Genomic DNA, 22,216 nt, shown 5'->3' with positions numbered 1-22,216 from the left:
CCAAACTTTAGGATATTGTTTTGAAAATATAACGATGACTGTCTTCAGGACAGGCTGTCTCCTGTCTCCATACATATAGGTTGTTTGCTTGTGCATAAGAGTTTAGAAAGGTTTTGTCAAGTGAATGAAATCAGAATTTCCCAGTGTGCTTTGCTGTCCCGGGGAGCACATGCTATCCATACAGATTTCTCTCTCTCTCTTTAGCACTCTCAGATTTTATTAGCAAGTAATATGCATTTATTTTGTCTATGTAGAAACCCTAGAAGAAAAGGAAGATAACATTTTCATAACACCACCAGTAGTTCTACCCATTACCTGATCTGTCTGTCCAGGCATGTTTTCTATTTTTAACGGACTCAAGCACAACAAGACAAAATGCCCATGGACATCAGAGCCAGCACAGCCCTTTAAAAGCTGTGTGTCTTGAACAAGTTGTTGCATTTTTTTTAAACCTCGGTTTTCTTACCCGGACGGTGAGAATCAGTAACTACTTCATGGAATGTCAGGGAGATTAAGTGAAACGTAAAAGCCCGAACAATGCAGCTGGTTGCAAGAAGCCCTTGGAGAAACAGTTATCGCATATTACAACACCCGGCTAATTGTTAACGTCCATTCATAAAATGATAATACTGTTCTTCACCTGCTTTTTCACTAAGTAGCATGCTGTAAGAATCTTTCCACATCAGAAAGTGCATTTCTGTGGCACCATTTCTAATGACCATGGAGTCTTCTATCCTGTGGCTGTTATGCCATTTACTCACGAGCTGGGACCTTCATGTCTTTTAAAAACTCGTTTCCATTAATGGTCTAGTAGAGCTGACCTCACAGAAGAGGGCTGAACTCACTTTTTGCTTCATAGCTTTTTCCTTCCCTGAGGTAGAATCTAACTATAGCATTCCCACTTACTGACCTGACATGAAGGAGCTTTGGGTGCCTCCAAGATGGGACGCGTGTCAAACTAGTAACAAACGTCACTGTCACCAGGCGCCTGCTCACAAATGGTCTTTAATAACACCCGTTGTTTAAAATGGGTGTCTTTCTGTTTTTCTCCTTTCTGTCAAGCCCCGGGGGATATGACGACCAAAGCTTTCCACAGGCTTCCTTCCTTGTAAAAATGACTGGTGTGGGGAGAAGGGAGGACACATTTCTCTTCTTTTCTGGCCTCAGATCAGCCGCAGCCCTGGTCCCTGGCCTCCTGGGCTATGCTGTTTCCCCCAGAGAGTTCCTGGTGGCCGAGTGGGCCACCTCTGCGTGTGAGGATTGTCACGTGGCCCCAGTGACCTCGCCTGCCTCCCACCAACCCCTGCGGCCTTGTCTGTGTGTAGGAAGGAAGAAGGGCTGTTGGTGGAGGCCTCTTTATAGCCTAATCTTAATGAAGTCTGATTCCATGTATTTTGTTGACCTTTAAAAATTGTTCAAGGGCTTCTTTCTTTGAAGAGACGTTCGTTATCAGTCTCCACTGGCGTGATTCAATCAACAGTCTAATTTCTTTCCAGTGAGCATATGCTAGTGAGATGAGCCATGAGGGGGGGAGCACGTGGATATCAGGGCTCTGGGCTGGGCCTGGGGACGCGACGAAGAGTAGAAATGACATTCAGTTTGAGGAACACGCAGATAACCAGGAGAGAGAGGTATATTCAGACGTACGTGCCAGGTGACGAAAGAAACAGTAAAGGACATTCAAGAAGAAGGGAGAGGCGAACCGGATGCCTCTTGAGATGGTCCAGGAGGGGTTACAGGAGAGAGTGCTGAGCCAGGAAGCTGAGCTCGCTGGGCAGAGGGAGCTGCTGGTAGACCAGGAATCCGGGCAGGGGAGAGCCTGGCGTGTTGGAAGGTCAGTATGGCTGGACTGGAAGGTGTGGGTTGGAGGGGATACTGGAGGGAGGTGTGTTTGGAGTACTGGGCAGAGGCCGCAGCTCTACGATGGTGGCCTGTCCATGAGGTGCTTAAACTACCCTGAACGCAAGGCAGGAGAGGATATCAAAGGACCTAAAGTTCAGGGAATTTGGACTGCCTGCAGAAATATCTAAGAAACACAGATTTTTCAGGGAAAAAAAAATTGGTTAGGGTTTAAATTGGGTCTCCAGCCCTGACATATGAAGTAACCTCACCAGCCTAGAAATGTGGAACCTACGTTCCCCTATGGTCTGTAGGTTCAGAGCCCACGAGCACTCCCAGTGGGCTCTGCTGGGTTTTCTTTGACCCAGAACTACTTGGTGCCACAGGGTAATTCACGACTCTTTAATTGTGTCCCCTTAGGAGAACTCTGCTGAGGACATCCTGAGGTTAACGTCTAAGAGTTTGCCTGATCTGACCAGCTCAGTAGAGGACGTGTCCTCTTGGACCGACAACGAAGACCAGGAGCCAAACGGGGAAGAAGACGAAGGACCCGGCTCGTCTTCTGTCCGGGGAGCAGTAAGTGTCTCTGGTTTCCCCAGCTGCTGTGCTGGAACAATGTTTCCCCGAAGATGGTGACGGCAGGATCAGAAATAATAGCTTAAGACAGTAAGATAGAGACCGGCATGGGAACGCCACAGGGCGTTCTTTTTATTTTATTTATTATTATTATTTTTTTAATCAGGATCTTCCCAGACAAACCTGTGAGGGTCACGATTTCCATTTAAGAAAAAAACGCTGAAACTGGAAATGAGATGAGCGAGCAACTGTGTATTAAGTTCACTGCATGTATCAATTTCTAGGACACTTAGTCATTCATATATACAGGAGGATTTTATTGCTACTTTTTGATGTAGTGTTTGAAAACGATTGGTTGTGAATTTAAACTTAGAGGGAGAGATTGTGGTGGAGAGTGGAAGGTTCCAAAAGCACAAAGCTCGTTCAGGCACAGAGGTGTGGCTGTGTCTTACGGTTTGAAGGAAACCAGGACTCTCGCCAGGCTCTTCTTTCACCGCCTGTGCGTTCACACCCCCGTGGTCCGCTGCGCCGGGCACGCGGGGTCCGGACGGCTTTTGGCAAACTGAGAGTGGTCCCCTTGTTTCCTCTCCGGATCCCAGATCTGACCGATGTGGCATTTTTAGCGTCAGCTCTTGTTAGCTCTTATTCCCCCCACCCAACCAGCCATGGGGTGGGGACTCCCTTCTGCCATGGGAGCCCCTTATTCTTTCCCACCAGCGCTAAACCCGGGCAGCACGGGTGAGCATCGGAAAATTCACTGTGGTTATAATTTGGTCTCAGAAGACCAAATAATGCATGTTTTGTTACATTTACATAATATGTAATTGTATGGCATATGTAATATGCCGTAAAATGGCATAATAACATGCCATTTTATTTTAAGGAAGAAAATTTGCTTTTCTCCTTTCTTTTCAATTCCCCGGACATCCAGGGCCACCGAGCATGGCTTTGTGGCTGTGAGCTGCATGTGTGTTACCTCGAAGCAGCACCATTTGCTTCGTAAACATCCTAGGCTTTTCTGTTCATTAGGACAGTTTTCTGAAAGATGGCAATAAAGAGTTTTGTTCTAACAAATTCAATATATTGGGATAATTTTCCAGTCAAGGAGGGAAAGCCTCACAAAGAAGAGATACCTTTTTGTAATTTGCCCACAGGCTCTGTATAAGCCCATTGTTACATTTTTCTAGCTGCTTTTCCTTCCAAAGAGAACTTTCTCAGAACAGTAACCTATAAAATAAATAAATCAGAACTGAATGAATGAGGTTAAGGTGAACAGTTTAAAAAACAACCGTGGATTATTTCCATCTCTTTGTATTTTGACACCAGTGTGTGGCTGCCCTTAATTTTTATGTTTAATAAGGGCAGAGACCAAACTAATTTTCGTGGCCTAGACTGCTTCTCTGACTCCTGCTTACTTCTCAAAACTTATTTCTCACTGAGCTCATTATTACTCCTAAGCAACCACCACACCACCCTTCCTGTGGTCCCTCTAGAAGGACTCCATGCTTTTCTGCCACAGGACCTTTGCAAATGCTATTCTCTCTCTCTTTCTTTCTGGAATCTTCTGCCTGAATAAGATTATTCCTATTCATCTTTGAATAGGAATTGAATTTGAATAATCTTTGATGATTCCTATTCATAATGTTATTGCCTCAGAGAAACTTCTCTTGAATACACCCATGTATATTAAATCTCTTTGCCCTCAGCATGAGTAGGTGGCTCTCCTGTGAACCACTTGTCACACTTGGGTTTGTGATTATTTTTTTTTTTTTTTTTTTAAAGATTTTATTTATCTATTTGACAGAGAGAGAAATCACAAGTAGGCGGAGAGTCAGGCAGAGAAAGAGAGAAGCAGGCTCCCGCTGAGCAAAGAGCCCGATGCGGGGCTCGATCCCAGGACACTGAGATCATGACCTGAGCCGAAGGCAGCGGCTTAATCCACTGAGCCACCCAGGCGCCCCGGGTTTGTGATTATTTGATTAAGATCTGTTTCTCCCAACCAGTTCTAAATACTCCATGAGGTAACGTGATGACTGGACTGGGGTCCCAATGAATCTCTAGAGTTTACCCACTACATCTGGTACTGAGTTATAAATAATAAAATGAATTTAAAAACAAACAGCAGAATAAGTGTTCATTGAATGCTAATGAAAATGACACCCAAATCTGACTGGATTTATCCACCATAAGAATTATGGTTACTCCAAGGTCCACAACTGACCGCAGCGCAGCATGGCAGCCTCAAATGTTCCTATCAACATTCTAGCCCCCTTAGGCAGGAGATGGTCCTTGAATAAGCCTTGAATGGACAGGAGTACCCAGTGTCTTCACCCCACCACCTCTTTGCAGATGACTTATCCAATAAAAGGTTAGTGTCCATATATAATGAACTTACACAACTCAATACCAAAACCATAAATAATCTAATTTTTAAAATGGGCAGAAGACATGAACAGACATTTCTCCAAAGAAGACCTGCAAATAGCCAAGAGACATTTGAAAAGATGCTCAACATCATCATCATCAGGGAAATGGACATCAAAACCACAGTGAATTATCACCTCAACCTGTCAGAATGGCTGAGGTCGAAACAACACAAGAAACAAGTGTTGGGGCGCTTGTGGAGAAAGGGGAAGCCTCATGCACTATTGGTGAGAATGCAAATGGGCGCAGCCACTCTGGAAAAACGTTAAACATAGAACTACCATATAATCCAGTAATTCCACTACTGGGTATTTACCCAAAGAATACAAAAAACACTAATTCAAAAAAAAAAAATACCGCATTATGTTTATTGTAGCATTGTTAACAATAGTCAGATTATGAAAGCAGCTTGAGTGTCATCTGCAGATATCTTCTCCCATTCAGTAGCTCATCTTTTAGTTTTGTTGGCTGTATCCTTTATTGTGCAGAACTTTATTTTGATGAAGTCCCGGTAGTTCATTTTGGCTTTTGTTTCCCTTGCCTCCGGAGACACGTCTAGAAAAATGCTGCTATGACGGATGTCAGAGAAATTACTGCCTGTGTCTCTTTCAGATTTTTTTAGGATTGCAGGTCTCACATTTAGGTCTTCAGCCATAAATTTGTGTGTGTGTGTGTGTGTGTGTGTGTGTGTGCGCATGCACATGCGTGTGCATGTATGTGTGTGGTGTAGGAAAGTGGTCCAGCTTCATTTTTTTGCATATTGCTGTCCAGTTTTTCCAACACCATTTGTTGAAGAGACTCTCTTTCCCCCATTACATATTCTGGCCTCCTTTGTCATTAATTAATTGACCATATAGTCATGGCTTTGTTTCTGGATTTTCTGTTCTGTTCCGTTGATCTAGGTGTCTGTTTTTGTGCCAGTACCATACTATTTTGATCATTACAGCTTTGTAGTATATCTTGAAATCTGGGATTGTTGATCCCTCCTGCTTTTTACTCCTTTTTCAAGATTGCTTTGGCTCTCTGGAGTCTTCTGTGGCTCCATGCTATTTTTTGGGTTGTTCTAGTTCTGTGAAAAATGCTTTTGATATTTTGATAGGGACTGCATTAAATCTGTAGATAACCACATAAATAAATATATATATATATATATATATATATATATATATATATATTAAGATTTATTTGTGGGGGAGAAAGAACGAACATGTGTGCATATGGGGGGTGAGGGGACTACTGGGGAGGGGCAGAGGGAGAGAGGGAGTCTTAAGCAGAAGCATCAACACAGGGTTCGATCCCACAACCCCAAAATCACAACCTGAGCCAAAACCAAGAGTCGGACTTAACCAACTGCACCCCCTGGATGCCACAGCCCATGTGTATTTTTAATTGATCTTATATTAACTTCTGAAACTTGGTAGGATCTCAGTGATATAATCATGAACATTTCCCCATGTCATTAAAGGGGCTTCTGAAGCCTGATTTATAATGGCTAATATTCCACAACATAGAAGTGCCATACCTTATTTCACCAGTTTTCTACCAGAAATTCTGTTTTCATCAATCACAGGTGTATTTGATTTTTTCAAAGTTATAAAGAATGCTATACAGAATAGCTTCGCCCATATACCTCTCTGTGCACATTTTGTTATTTTCCTATTTTCTTAAATAGCTTAAGCAGAATTGCATAGTCAAAGGTTTTCTCCAGAGAGGTTATTTATTACTAATTTAGTGATCTAGTGGTGGCCAGTTCCCATCATCACCAATAACATTATCTTAAAATAAAAGGTTTACCGATTAATCATATTGTTTTGTATGTTTATTGTAGTTCTGCCAAACGCATATCAGTGCGTTATGTGAGAACATAATTTATTTTGGAAACCCAGCACTAACTCTCCACAAGTCAGTGTTTCAGTGCCGTCCGTTAGGAGACCGCCGTCATGTCACCTGGGGCTTTCATAGACAAATCCCAAATCCATTATCCGTGTGAAACCCACACTGATTCTGCCTTGACAATTCTCCCTTCTCAGAGCCTCAACACCACCTCGCGCACTTGGCCTTCTGCTCTGCTTCTCCGCAAAGCACTCCCTGAGGGGGGACACCTGGGTTTCTCCCCAGCTCCCCAGTAATGCCGCAACACCAGTCACGTGTCATCGTCCTCTTGAGCTCTGGCTTCAGCCAGGAGAACGGAGGACGAGACAGAGCCCTGCAGGCTGGAGGGCAGCTGATGCAAAGTACTTTCTGGATCTCAAGGTGTGCCCAGGGTCTGCCCTGCAGTGCCTTACAAACGTACTGAACCACTGTGGGGAGAAAAATTATCTTTTCCCGTTCTATGTTTATAATCCAGCACCTCTGTTTTCATCATTTTTTAAATACGAATGCGCTATTTAAATGAAAGAAACCTGGTGCTGCTTAATCAAGTTCAAAAGCCTTTTATTTCACAGGTGATAATGATTAGACCTGCTGTCAGACTGCACTCAGACGTTGACTGGTTTTGCACCTGTAAGGCACCGTGAGCTCCAAGCACTTGGCTGAGCGAATGTAATACAAATGCTGAGGTTGTGTGATGAACACCCTTAGGATTTACTTTTCATGGCTGCAATGGACAGCAAGGAGATTTTCCTTCCAAAACGGTCCAGCGGTGCTGGGAATGAAACCACGTGGTGCGGGCGCCTGGGTGGCTCAGTGGGTTAAGCCGCTGCCTTCGGCTCAGGTCATGATCTCAGGGTCCTGGGATCGAGTCCCACATCGGGCTCTCTGCTCAGCAGGGGGCCTGCTTCCCTTCCTCTCTCTGTGATCTCTTCCCTTCCTCTCTCCTACTGTGATCTCTCTCTGTCAAATAAATAAATAAAATCTTTAAAAAAAAAAAAAGAAAGAAAGAAACCACGTGGTGGATATCAAATTTGAGGAGTAGAGGCAGGGAAAAGGGAATGGGAGCGGGACAGTGAACTGCTATGGTCATTTGCATAATTGTCAGACATCTCGGAGGGGTCTAGCTTCAGTGACAGGGCTCCCTCTCCACCATCCATCACTCACCCGTCCACATCCAGTGTGGAAGGCTGCCGCCTCCGCCATGCCGGCTGCCGTCCTGGTCCATGGGACTGGCCATTCCTTCTCAAGTCTGTCTTCCCCACTGTCTTCTGCTCTGCAATGACAATTTGTAAATTAGGATCTGACCATGTGGCTTAATGGTATAAAATTATTCAGGACTATCAATCACACTGAGGTTAAAATCCCACCTCCTTAACGTGGAATATGTCAGCTCCTGCCTGCCTGGGCTAACGTCTGGACATACTCCTGGAAGCCATACACACACACACACACACAGTCCTCCCCTAGCACGTGAGCTCCACATTCCCCAGTGTTCCAGAACTCTCCACTACTTTGTGCCTTTGAACCTCCTCTTTGCACTTGGAAGAGATTCCTCAGCCCAGCCCAAATGTTGCTTCTCCGCATAAGCAAATCTTTCCCTGAGCCCCCCAAAGTTCTTTGGTCTCTGCTCTGCACTTGCATGACATTATGAAGATTTCTTCCAGAGTGCTTACCCTCTTGCCTTCATAACTGATCTTTCTGTTCTTCTGTCTTCCTCATTATTAGACAGGAACATTTCAAGGGCAAAGACCATGATGCCTTAAGCATCTCTGTCACCCTAGAATGGTGGCAGGTCTGGGATCTAATAAGAGGTTGACAAGAGGAAGGATTCTCCTGTGATCTCTGGTCATTCCTTGACCACTTCTTATCTGTCCCTTGGTGCTCACCTGGTCCTCTTATGTCCTTGAAGTACAAGCCTGGGTCCACGAGCCTCTGACTCTTGGTTCTTTAATCCTCTTGCCCCCAACACATGCCCTTGCCTGCGCCCTTCCCCGTCTGCTCTTCCGAGGAATTCGCCCCTGCCCCTGCCTCTTCCCTCATTGAGGCTATCACACTGTGGGGCATCGCAGTGCTGCGAAATCTGGCCTTGCTGCTGGAGGGAGAATCAGGAAGAGTAATTCCCTTCTGGTCCTCATGCCCAGTTGAGGGAGTCTCAACTCAGGTGCAAGTTTTGCGCACTTGGAACCAAGATGCAGCATTACACGTGTGTCTCATCGCTGCCAACCTCCCTGTATAAAGGCAAATCAGTGTTGAAAGGAACTGAGATGCTTTGCTTTGAGGCATTACGCGTGTGTCTCATCGCCGGTTATCTAAGTGCTAACCTTCCTCTCAAGGACCAGATCGAGTTCAGAGTTATCTCCAAGGCTGCCCTCTACTCAAAACATCTATCAGCATCTCCCTCTGTGCTGAATCTGCTGATCACTGCTCCCTGAGCATTTAGCAGGTGCTGTTGTCTCTTTACTTGTGGCTGCTTATCTCTTTAGGGAAGAAAGAAAATACTTGAACTTTGTAAACTTTTCTTTTTGAAGATTTTATTTATTTATTTAACAGACAGAGATCACAAGTAGGCAGAGAGGTAGGCAGAGAGAGAGAGAGGAGGAAGCAGGCTCCCTGCTGAGCACAGAGCCCGATGTGGGGCTCAATCCCAGGACCCTGGGATCATGACCTGAGCCAAAGGCAGAGGCTTAACCCACTGAGCCACCCAAGTGCCCCAACTTTGTAAACTTTTGAAGTCAGGTATATCTCTTTGGGCTCCCAGTATCCATTGGAGTACCCTGTATTCAGTACTTACTCAGTACATATTTCTCTTTTAGTAGGGACAAAGAGAGAGCATGCATATGAGCAGGGGAAAGGGGCAGAGGGAGAGAGAACCCAACATAGGGCTCGATCTCCTGACCCTGAGGTCATCACCTGAGCCAAAATCAAGAGTTGGACATTTAACCGACTGAGCCACCCAGGCAGGCACTCCTAAGGACATATTTCTTGATCATAAAGCTGTCCCCGGAGCAGTGGTTCTCAAAGTATGGTCCCTGGAGCAGCTGCCGCAGCATCACCTGGAAATCTGTTAGAACCACAGATCCTCAGGTCCCACCCTTGACCTGCTGAGTCAGAACCCTGAGGCTGGCCGCCAGCAATGCAGTTGAACAAGCTTTCTAGGTGATCTGGACCCAGGCTGACATCTGAGAACGTCAGGGCCCTCCAGTAAAAGGGGTGGCAACTGTGTTATTGGCTATTCCAAAACATATGTGTCCTTTCTCGGGTCTAGCCTCCTGAGAAAGTGGCTCCTCTCTTTTAAAACGAAGAGAGGGAAGAAAAGTTTTGCTAGAACAGGGCATGGACTGGGGGATACCTCTTAAGGAGTTGGGAGCCTCTTTCTATTTCAACAAAAACAAAACCAGAAGTAACGATTGTCTTGCCAAACCTGCGATTGTCAAGGCTCAGCTGGGAAGAGTTCGTTTAGCACATCAATCAGCGGGCCTGTATCCGGCTTCCTCTGACATCAAGGGAATCAGTTCTAACGTTTTTGGAATCACCAGTTCGGGGAAATCTTAGAGAACTTTTGGCTGAGGAGGGTTTAAGAAGAAAATAAAGGACTTCACCTTTCAGAAGGCGAGAAGAGCCCCACTGGATCTTACAATTCTGTGAGTGAAATTGGCCTTTGATTCTGTGTCGGTGGGGTAGTCAGGAGGTGGGAGAACCTGAATTCCAGTCTTCTGGAAGCGTTGGTACCTTTGCGGGTAGGTATTAATCTATATATGGAAAAAAAGGACAGGAGCTCTTGTGCTTTGTTTGGATTGGATAACGGATAAAGTGTCAGCCCTTAGTTTCCTGAGCGTCCAGGCACCGAGAACTTGTACTGCGGTGTCTAGAAGTACCATTTCTGGTTGAGTCGAGCTGCCCTAGGTGGGAAACGGTCTCTTGTTTTGTGCCTAAGCTAGGTTTTTTTCCTGGTGATGCCAAGAAGAGAGCCTTATGCAAGGAACCGTGAGCACCAACTACGTAAACTTGCAATTAGTATTAAAATGGGGAGAACCCAGGGGCGCCTGGGTGGCTCAGTGGGTTAAAGCCTCTGCCTTCGGCTCAGGTCATGATCTCAGGGTCCTGGGATCGAGCCCCGCATCGGGCTCTCTGCTCAGCAGGGAGCCTGCTTCCCCTCTGTCTCTGCCTGCTGCTCTGCCTACTTGTGATCTCTCTCTGTCAAATAAATAAATTAAAATCTTTAAAAAAAATAATAAATAAATAAAATAAAATAAAATGGGGAGACCCCATATCTGACTGGAAATCGGATCTTCACAGAATAAAACTATTAATGCACAGAGACTGACAACAGGGTGCCCTGCCCTTTTTGCAAGGGGAGCAGATGTTCTTTCCCTAAAGCCTTGAGGAGAAGCTGTTAAGACAGTCTGCTCACACGGGCGCAGGGGTCTGGGCTGCTCACCTCAGGCTGTCTCTGAGCAACTGCTTCGACTCCCCTGGGTCAGACATGACCTTCCCTTCTTTCTGGGCTTCCTCTTATTCCTCGTCTAACGTCAGAACTCACTTCTCCTTAGAAGTCTTCCCAGAGGCTCAGCCAGTTAAGCATCTGCCCTCAGCTTAGGTCATGATACCAGGATCCTAGGATCGAGCCCCATGTCATGCTCCCTGACCAGTGGGGAGCCTCTCCCTCTGCCTGCCATTCTGCCTACTTGTGCTCTCTCTCTCTTCAAATAAATAAAGAAAACATTAAAAAAAAAAAAAAGAAGTCTTCCCAGATATACTTATCCTTCATGCCTGGACCCCCAGCCTATAACAGGTCCTTAACACAGATTATAATGACGCATGCACTGACTTGCTTAATGTAAGACCCAAGTGGACAGGGACCATGTCAAGTTTGCTTCCTCATGTACCCCAGGGCTTCACTGCTGGCTCTCAGTGTGCACATATGTGATGGAAGGGTGTTAGGACAGGTGGACAGTGGACGTCCCCCCTCGTCATGTTTGGTCATCCCCCACTGACTTGTCCACCTTCACCAGCACGTCATGAGTTTAAAACGGGCATGGCGCTTATTGTTTGTGCCTGCAAGCTAGGAAGCCTTATCTGCCTCTTCCTTCTGGATTTTCCACCTGGCATGGAAATACTGATGATAGAGAAATCATTTTTCTATGCATAGCATTGGGGAAAACACAGCATGGCTTCCCTAAAAATGGGACATTCGTGGTAGCACCTCATTAACAAATGAGTAGATCTCTTTACTTTTTGTTCAGTTAAGGTTTGAAAGCTGCAGGCCAGAGATGGAATTTAGGATGTGATTTTTTTTTGTTTTTAAGCAAATCAATAGTAACTACAAAAGGTTAAACATCCCAGGGGCATTGGCGAAGGAGTGCGTGGACTGTAAGCGAAAAGACAAGCCGAAAAGGTATCAGGGAAAAGAGCGTGGAACGGGAAAGTCTCAGAGTTGGGGATTCTGATGAACAGAACTGCGAGGTGTCTGAGCTACAGGGAACCGTGGAGATCAGCTGGTCCAAACCGTGCCTTTTATAAGCTAGAAATGTGTGGTGAGAGAGAAGCCTGCTTAACTCTGCTCATCCCCCCAGACCAGTCATGTTGATGGCTCAAGGCAGCTACGAGGGAAAAGCAAAAGAACTGGGAAAGAAAAGGTGAATGTCCTCAGAGAGGCGTTCACAGCCCGTCTCAAATATGCCAGGGGAATGGGTGTGTGTTTCAGACGCGTCAGTGTGCGGGGAAAGCCCCGCACTCCGTGTCCCCAGTGCACGGGGAGGGCGTGGTCTCAGCTGGTCCTCAGATCGCCGGGGTCCTGGCTGGAGTGGGGTAGGGTCCAGGAGTTCGTCTTCAGAAGCTTCCCAGTGATTCTGGTGCCCACCCAGATTTTGAAAAGCAAACTTGGGGGAGCAGGTGACTGCTGTCGGAAGCGGCAGGTTCGGATACAGCCTTTGTTGGCCACGTGGCCGTGTTCAGGGCCGGCTGCAAGGTGGCAGGGCTCCTGAGTCTCCCGGCTGGGGGCTGCGTGAACCCCCTGTGGGCCCGTGGCTTCAGGACAAGGGGAAGGTTTAGGCCCCCAACAGGCTCCCTCCTTTCCATAGTTTGGGATGACGGAGTAAGGCCATGCGTTTGAGGTGCTATGGGAAACCTGGAAACACAGACTCCCCCAGCCCACTCTGGATCCTCCGCGAGCAGAGACTTGCGCGCATCTCGTAGTGTTTCTCGTTGCCTTTGCAGACTCGGAGCCGCCAGGTCCTGGCGCACACACCACGTGTTCCCAGCACAGCCCGAAGCAGGCAGCGACACATATACTGATCCACAGGTCGCGGAGTTGTACGTTTTCATTCCACGGTCGCAGAGAGTGAACTACCCTCTCTTTCCCCACCAGAGTCCGACACTTGCCTACACAGGTCTCCGCCCGCTCAGATGCTCCCTAAGCCAGACGTCAGCTGGCTCGGGCCACGTGTTTAGAGGCTGCACGAAGGCCAGTGCGAGGTGCAGAATTACCAGGACAAGATGAGACAAGGCTGCAATTATTGCTGGTCTAGGGAAAGGAGATTTAAATTGGGGGGTGGTTTTTCGTTTGGTTTGGTTTCTTGCTTAAGGAGATGAACTGATTATTTAAACGGGTGGGGGGAAGGAAGATAAGAGTAATGATTGGGCCTAGATAAATCGCCCAGAAAACGGCTGAAGTCTGCATTAGGCTGAGTCCCCGCGGTGCATTTTCTGGGGCCTGTTCCAACTCGTTACCTGGCTCTTGGCTGCATTTCCCAACAAGCAGTTTGCACTTCTCAAGGAAGTAAACAGCTCAAGTGATTTGCATTTAAAAAAGCAAATACTGTGTCTACCCTCTCTGCACAGCGGTCTCCACCGTGGGGTGTACACAGCCAGTGGGGAATGCCAGACCGTCCTGTGGAGCATAGGCGGAAAGTAGTAGAACGTGTATAGATTTTATTTCATTTTTAGGTTGTTTCGGGTTTTTACAGTGTACACACATTAGCACAGTAGCATAGGGTTATAATTTACGAATCTTAGCATTCAGCCAACGCTGTTATCGCCTTCTAACTTTGAAAAAGTCCTTCAAATTTCAGTGAAAATAGAATGTGGTCCATTAGAGCACGTAATACAATTTATTTGCCTTCTCATTAATTTCTTTTGTGAGAATAACACCCTCGAAGTCGTGAGGCAACTACAACTTCAGGCATGTTGGTTCCTGTCTTTGTGTATTCTTTCCATTACCGCAGTCCAAGATGCCTTTAAGCCCTGCCCCCCATTACGAATTTCCCTCTTATAAATATCACCCCTAATAATTTAGTTTTATATGTTCTCTGGGAGTTTAAATCTGGGATCCACACACTGCAATATAAAGCAGGTATATTAAGACTTGAGGAAGGTAGTCAGTTCAGAAATGAAACTGAAAGGAAAACTTTTTCTGCGCTAGCCAAAATGATGGTAGTTACACAGGAGGGAAAAATGGGGCAGCGCGACTCATTTGTGCACCGTATACCTTAGGAAATCTATCTTATTTGTTTATGAGCTTCACTCAGCCTTGAAAGTAACAGAAATCCTTGAGATGTATGTGTCTTTTGAGACTGTAAATGGAGATCGTGCTGATACAGTCAGATTCTTGCTCTCTTAAGAGAAACAGGATATTCCCACTTAGGTTCAATTCCAGTAATTGTGTTGTGTTTTTTTAGGAAAATGATAAAACCACTTTGACAGTGCATAGATGAGTTAGACAAATAGGCAATGTATGCTAGGAAACACACACACACACACACACACATACACCCCTCACTTGAAGGCTTCATGAGCAATGGAAGATTTGGAGTTTTGGGGGGTGCTTTTTCCTTTTTTACTATGTCTTATGCAAAACGGTAGTGCAGAACCTGGAAATAAAAACATAGCAAAATGTAAGAGATCAGAAGTTCCCCTGTAGAATCTAGGGCAGACATTTCTCAAAGGAATAGATTTGTTTAAGTTTGATGGGGTTCTCCCCACCCCTATGGATACTGTTGTTTGCTTGCCTGACGTTTTATGTACTGGCTGATCTCAGTAAATGACATTTGCAGAAAATGAAAACCATGCCTCTCCCTTCTGGTTCTTTCTCTTATACCTTCACTTGAAATATCCTTCCTTCTGCTTCTGCCTATCAAGTTTTTGAAGCTCTCCTCCTCTTTCAAAGAGTCTTTTCTAATAGTGCCAGCTTCTGTCATCTCTGCTGTCTCTGATTGCCAATCTCATTTGTCTGTTTCTCATATCATAGCACTTAAAATCAGAAAGACCACTCCTGATTTATAAATGGGATAGGTGATTTTAAAATTTTTTTGGTAAAGCTATTGTGTGGCTCTTCAAACTTATTTCCTCTAGGAAAGACATATTTACTTAGTAGATATTTGTGGAATTGTCTTTTAAGGTAGTAGAGACAGACAGATAACCTATACATCACACACACATGCGCATACCGCCTGTCCTCAGCTCCAGAAGCTGAGGACATCTCTACTCCTTCCTGACACTCTTTGCTCTGACACCAGATACAACCACAGAAGCTGGTAACCTGGCCTTGCAGGAGCCTACAGCCAGGTCCTGGAAGGGCCGACACTGGACTGCAGCCAGCCCAACATTGCCATCCCCATGCTGCTGAGAGCTGTGCTGGGGATTCCAGGGGGTACAAAGAGATAACAGACACCGTCTTCCTCTCTTAACAGGATTTATCGTTTTCCATAATGAACTATAGGTATTACTAAACTTTTCATATTCCCCTCTTCTGTATAGTAAGAGCCATATCCCATATTGACCCAGAGGAGGGACATCGGATTTCTCCCAGGAATCTGGGAGGGTTCAGTAAATGGGGTGGTGTTTGACTACTCCATCTGTGGGGAACACCCACAGAAATGGGTGACTTTATAGAGCAGAACAATATGCACAGTGGTCCTCAAATAAATTTTATGGCCTGTTCAAGAATCAACAAATAGGGGGCGCATGGATGGCTCAGTGAGTTAAGCCTCTGCCTTCAGCTCAGGTCATGATCTCAGGGTCCTGGGATTGAGCCCCACATCGGGCTCTCTGCTCAGCAGAGAGCCTGCTTTCCCCATTCTCTCTGCCTGCTGCTCTGCCTACTTGTGATCCCTCTCTCTGTGTCAAATAAATAAATAAAATCTTTAAAAAAAAAAAAAAGAATCAACAAATAGTTTATGAAGCACAGATATTTAGTCCACGCTTTTAGTTGCAGACTAAGGAATCTGACTTCTCTTACAAGTACTAGAGTCGGTGATGGTTTTCAAGTTGAGTGACAGAGTCCGAGTGTTAGTTTTAAGATTATTCCAACGGTGAGGTAGAGAAACAGCGAGACTGAAGAAAAGCAGAGCAGGGGTGGAGGCTGACACAGGTGTGGAGGCCTTTGCAGTAGCCCCACTGGGAAGTGACCAGAGCCTGTGCTGCAGGAAAGGTGGCCATGCAGGTGGAAAGGCAGGAGGCAGTGTGACTGACGGGTCGGTGGAGGAAGGCAGCAGGCGCAGCCCACCAGGCAGAGGACTGGCCTCTGCGATCAAGGGGGTCCTTGGTGGTCGGAAGGAAGGATGAGAATTTCCTCTCCACCTTTTTTCGTGAAGGCAGGGCTAATCCTAAGCAATAGTTGGAACAGGATTTTGTTTACCTTCAAAACCTCAGCTTGCTGTGCTCTGCTCCTTCTCAGTTGCTAGTCCCTGTCTTCACAGGTTTCCTGAAGCCCGGAGCCCTCCTATTGCTCTCAGCTCCCCTACTCTGAGTACCCACAGCCTCCCTGGCCCCCACGAGACTCCAGGACTCCAGGAAATCCTCTATCCTTCTTCTCCACATCATCTCCCCCACTTTCGCTATCAACATCAATAACATAAAAGGCCATCCAACAAGCAAAATCTTTTCTGTTTCTTCCAAGCGGTATGTTTGCTATTAAAGCAATCTGATTAAACCACTCTCAGTGGTGGCCAGTGATTCTGTGACACTTAGCAAACTATGTGCATCTTAAAAAGAGAACCCTTGTTATTTCAAATGAGTTTCTTACCAATATCATTTTAAAATGGAATTTAAAGGGACGCCTGGGTGGCTCAGTTGGTTAAGCAGCTGCCTTCGGCTCAGGTCATGATCCCTGCGTCCTGGGATCGAGTCCCACATCAGGCTCCTTGCTCAGCAGGGAGCCTGCTTCTCCCTCTGCCTCTGCTTGCCATTCTGTCTGTGCTTACTCTCTCCCCCTCTCTCTCTCTGATATATAAATAAAAATCTTTTAAAAATAAATAAATAAATAAATAAATAAATAAAATGGAATTTAAAGATAAAATCACAAAGCATGGATGCCGAAGATGTCCTTAGAGGAAAGTCTATGGTAGACCAGTAAGCCTGTTCTCCAGTAGCAGGTTTCTTAAGATGTCTCTTCCTGTCAGTACCTTCCCTTCAGCTGACGAAGTTATGTTTCCTTTTTTTTTTTAAGGTTTTATTTATTTATTTGACAGACAGAGAGAGATCACAAGTAGGCAGAGAGGCAGGCAGAGAGAGAGAGAGAGAGAAGGAAGCAGGCTCCCCACTGAGCAGAGAGCCCAATGTGAGGCTTGATCCCAGGACTCTGAGATCATGACCTGAGCTGAAGGCAGAGGCTTAACCCACTGAGCTACCCAGGCGCCCCTACTAAGTTATGTTTCTTAAAACTTCTCAGGTCTGTTCACAGTGACTTTGGTTAGGGATGGAGGTGGGCGGTAGAGGGCTAGGGTTTGAACTATTCCTACAGATGAGGGGTCAGCAGTTACAGATCATACACATTTCAGGCTTTGCTGGCCAGTCTCTCCTGCAACCGTTTACCTCCACCTTTGTAGTGTAGACGCCGTCAGAAAACTAATGGGCCTGACTGTCTTCCACTAAAACCTCACAGAAACAGATCTGGAGCCAGATTTGGTCCACAGGGAGCAGTTTGCCAACCCCTTGACAGATGATCATGTGTGAGCCTGGGGCAGCCTCTCTTCTAATTGCTTCCTCTGTGGGCTCCCATGAACACACCCCAGCTTTCCAGTCAGATTCTTCAATAAGTGCATACCCTTAGAAATAGACATCAGCAAATCAGCGTGACTTTGGTACCAGTCCTGGAGAATAATGAGTGGAGGGTACAAATCTGGTTGATCTGGAAGAGGCAGCAGAAGGCCGCAGGGTGACCCCCCGGAACCTGCCAGCACATCAGCCCTTGGCGGCAGTGTCTACAGCCCAACCAGTTACTCTCCGTCTAAAACCTGCCTCCATGGTGTGTTCAGTCAAAATGATCTTCTATTTTTCTAAGTCAGATAATCATGTAAAACTTCCTCTAGAGAAATATTTGTAGAGAGAAAACGTCGGTATGGGACTGTCTTAATTCATACCTTATTTTCTTTCCCCCGTCCCTTCTACTTGCTTCTTGGGTCTCTTTGAACATACCTTTGTTAAAAATATTTTATTTATTTATTTGACAGGGAGAAGGGAAACACAAGCAGGGGGAGTGAGAGAGGGAGACTCACTGAGCAGGGACCCCTATGTGGGGCTCGATCCCAGGACCCTGGGATCATGACCTGAGTCAAAGGCAGCCGCTTAATGACTGAGCCACCCAGGTGCCCCATGCCTTTCTTTTCTGATAGCTCACCCACTTCTACCTTTTGTGTGTCTTGAGATTGTCCCCCCACACACACGATTTTATCATTCTGGAGTGGAAGATAAAGAAGATCAGGGGTGTCTGTGTGGCTCAGTCCGTTGAGTGTCCCATTCTTGATTTTGGCTTGGGTTGCGATCTCAGGATTGTGAGATCGAGCGCCCCATCAGGCTCTGTGTTGGGTGTGGAGACTGCTTTAGAGTCTCTCTCTCCCTCTCCCCTCCTCCATCTTTCCCTCCCTTAAAAAAAAAAAAAAAAAAAAAAATTCATTGTCCTGCTCTCCAAGGAGAGCAGGAAGCCAGCTCCTGCTGAGAAATGACCCAAAGATCTGCTGATAGTAGCCAGCCCACAAGCCAAAGAAGAGCTCCCGGCTCCACATTTTTCTCACCCACTAGGTCATGGAACATGGAGAGAGTGATAGATTCCTGCTTTGTAGAGTGTCTGCACTCGCCTTGTCTGAGTTTGAAATCAGTACCAAGGAGGGACATGTACAGATTCCCCTTGCGATCCGCATCTCCTATTATTTTTGAAGAACTGAGTCGCTTGAGGACACTGTCCTCTCCTTGGGATGGTGACACGTACAAACCTGCCACGAGGGAGGCAAACGTGGACCAGTGCCTGATAACCTTCCAACATCCTAAAGGTGATTTCTTTGCCTCACCTTTCCAGGGGACTAAGAAATCTGTTTAACGTGTATGCATAAACATCATCCAAATAATCAGCAACCAAGCATGTTAAGCCCGTTCAGATTGTTTGGGGATGATCAATGGGAGGAAACCAGAAACAGGCTCAGAACAAGGACAATATTGTTTCATTTTCAGGGCCCCAGCCCGAACGCCTGGGTCCCCCATCAGTTGCTGCTTCTCCCCAGCTGCCTCTGACGCTCTGCACACACACTGTACGAGTACTAGAACATTCTGGGGTCTGGCAAGTTTTACTTTTCAGTTTCACTGTTTTCCTCTTCAGTCCCAAGTCCGCTTTGTTGGAAAGCAGTGACTCTAACGTAGCAGCGGATTTCTGTTTGAATTTCTGCAGTCAACTCACAGGCTTCTTGCTGCTTTGGGCTGATTTATTGTTGTTCTGATTCCCGTTTTCTGAACGGTTATTCATTCCCAGCCCTGGCCTCTCTGATGGCCATCTGGTTCTCCTTTGGTCACTCCAACATCTGCCCCAGAGGTCTGGAAAATGAGCTTCCTTTGGCAGCCTAAAAATAATCTGAGTGTGAGTGAAGCATAAAAGGGAAATCGCCACGCTCCACTGTCCCATAGACACAGACCAGGGGGATGAGCCAGCACAGCCTCCTAGGGATTTGGAGCTTGGATGTCTTCTGTCACATCTGCAGATTATTTTTTTTTCAAGTGCTGGGAACTGTAAAAACATGGCATGAACTGGGTGCAACCCGTCCTCCTGCAGTTTTCCTTGGGATCAGATTTGCTTGCGCAATGGAGATGGTTGGAGATGAAAGCCACACTTTGCACGGTTTGTTTGTAAGGCTTCAAAAGTTTGCTGAGAAAGACAGATGATGCTCAGGAGTCAACATTGTATTAGTCACAGTGTGTTTAAGGAGATCTCGTAAATGGTTTGGACGGCAGTTATAGACCATTCCTAAGTACTAGACTTTTAACTTGGACCCAGGGGACCTGTCTCTTAAGGTAACGATGCTTAGCTCCTTGCCTCCAGAAGACTAAAGCTTACCAGAACCTAAAACTCAATCCTAGGCTATTTCTCCTACAAAATTATTCCTAGCCTCACTGTTCAGTACAGCTTTTCAGAGGGGCTACAAAGAGAGAAAATGTCAACACAATAATGATATTCAAATCATTACCATCCCCACAAATTCAAACCTCCTTGTAAGTCATAATCCAAAGACATTAAAATCGAAAGTCATTAACATCCAGTCTTAAATTTCCTTCACCTTTTGAGTTAAAAACCAAAGCACTTAATGGCCTCCTTCAATTTCTCCTATTTTTTCTTTTGCCTGGGCCGTTTCTCACTGCAAAACAAATATGGCTCTTTCTGCTCCGAGAAAGTTGCATTTGTCCAACAGCGAGTCTCTTGTATGCTTTCTCTTTTAGTGAAATGTGAATGGACAAAGAGTAAATGGACCTACATCCTTGACATTTAGAAAAATGAGCCAATCCCTCATGCCTAGATAGTTGTCCCAGGCAAACTTTTGTTCCCAGGACCTTATTTAATTTTGCCCAAAGACCACATCAAGAACTGTAAAACGTCTGAGATTTCCCACTACAGTTTCATGGCTGCTGCCACAAGACATGAGATTCCTGGGTCAGAGACAAACGACTTCGTTACTGATGGCACAGCAAGTAGCTTTTGGCTTTCTCCAATCCCGGTTTAGGATTCAATCCCGGTTTAGAGCATCGTGTTTGCACACTGTTCCCCTGCATCCCCAAGGCCAGAAGGAATGATGCCGAGGAGCTCGAGCAGATGCACAAGCAGTCGATTTGTATCGCAGCTGAGGAACCTGGATTGCTGGTAACCCTCGTGCTCCATGACAAACTGCAAGCAGATCTGACTGCTCCGCGCTCCAGAGAGAGACATTATCTTTGTTCTACTGGACGATAAACAAAGCTGCCTTTTCCTCCAGAGACACTAGCTCTGACTTTCAAGGTGCTTTAGCTTTGAAAAGATAGATAATCCAGAGTAAAAATAGCCTGTGCCTCAGTTCTCAAGCCACATAGAAATGGGAGAAGCCCTTGGAGGATGGTCTCCCGGCAGCGCATAGCAGAGTCCCAGTCATATCAAATAAAGGAGCACTGATGAAAATAGTCCTGTCTCCTCAAAATACAACTCAGTCTGTGGTGGTTATTTAGAGTCCATGACCATGAATTTAAACTCAGCTGGCAGAAATCCTCCTCCCAATCTGGAGGGGAGAAATCAAGTTGGTTCTACTTAAAGTACTTTTCGTTTATATTCAAAATCTGCCTGATTTGCATTTGCACTTTGAGACGAAAGTAGCCAGCCGCCTGCTACACTGCGTGGAGGGGGGCGGTGTGGACTATGCCTCTGACAGAGGCTCTGTGTTCTCTGGGGCAGCCATTTTCGGTCCGGGGGCCCCCTTTTTCCATGTCCACCGTCTCTTAGAAATGCAGAGAAGCACTTAGACTAGAGAAAGCTGCGTTTCTCCTCCCCTTTGATTCAGCTGGAAAAACACCCTCTGCGGGTTCATGGACCAGACCTGCTGCTGACGCTTCTGAGGCTTCCACCCCTAATGAGCTCGGGAGGGCTGCTACTTCTGCCACCTGCTCCTTGAGATTTGTCTTTCCTCCGGGTTTTGAATGTTCCAGGGGTTGAGGAACATGGCTTTTGGCTACATATTTTGGAGCAGCAATCGGATATGTCTCTAGAGTTTCATCTCCATCTCCTTTTGGGAAGACTCCCTTGAGTTTCTGTTTCATCTGCTGTTTAAATGGACTCCTTTCTTCTTTCCCAGCCCTGCCTGCTGAGTCTGGATGTTTTTTTTGTTTTGCTTTGTTTGTTTTTTAAACTTCCCCTGTTTCTTTGCTTTCTGGCAGAGACTTTTTTCCTAAACTACTATTCTAGATTCTGTCACGTGGGGTTCATCATTGTGCAAGGTGTGTAATCAATGAGTTTTCTGTTTCTAAAGTATCCGTTGTTCATATGCATCTAGACCACCACCACTTCTGAGTTGGTTAATTCGAGCCAGGAAATTTGCTCCTACCTGACCGACATCAAGTTCTGGCTTGTGATCATCCTGCCTAGCTCCCCTTGGCAGGTCTCGTGTTTACTTCCTGTCCAGTCGGAATCCCATACGTTTCTCGGGCCACTTCCGTCAGGCCAACAAAAATAACTGTGTCCCTTTCAAAGTGACCCAGGAATTTTTTTTAAATCTCCTCGTGGGCTTCT

At 46.0% G+C, this 22,216-nt stretch overlaps 2 protein-coding genes across 15 annotated transcripts in view; both read left to right on the top strand.

The window, feature by feature from the left end:
- The window catches only part of SUB1 (SUB1 regulator of transcription), a 484,727-nt gene that overhangs the window by 8,716 nt on the left and 453,795 nt on the right, over positions 1 to 22,216 (top strand). The gene's annotated exons all lie outside the window — the stretch shown is intronic.
- Positions 1 to 22,216, top strand: part of PDZD2 (PDZ domain containing 2) — a 350,615-nt gene that overhangs the window by 273,734 nt on the left and 54,665 nt on the right. For 13 of the 14 annotated variants that reach the window (XR_014309966.1, XR_014309967.1, XM_082724475.1 and 10 more), the window contains one exon: positions 2,260 to 2,415. Coding sequence is in view for 11 of the 14 variants with exons in the window: in XM_082724475.1 (XP_082580601.1) it covers positions 2,260 to 2,415 (156 nt within the window). In the remaining 3 variants the exon portion in view is untranslated. Of the gene's footprint in view, positions 1 to 2,259; positions 2,416 to 10,244; positions 10,353 to 22,216 lie in introns of those variants that run through there. The other variant, XM_082724473.1, reaches the window with a different exon arrangement.

This window comes from Mustela nivalis (genome assembly GCF_964662115.1).
Source record: "Mustela nivalis genome assembly, chromosome: 3".
In the NCBI taxonomy this organism is placed as follows: Eukaryota; Metazoa; Chordata; class Mammalia; order Carnivora; family Mustelidae; genus Mustela; species Mustela nivalis.
The sequence above is the reverse complement of the archived record's forward strand: the minus strand, read 5'-3'. Positions and strand labels throughout refer to the sequence as shown.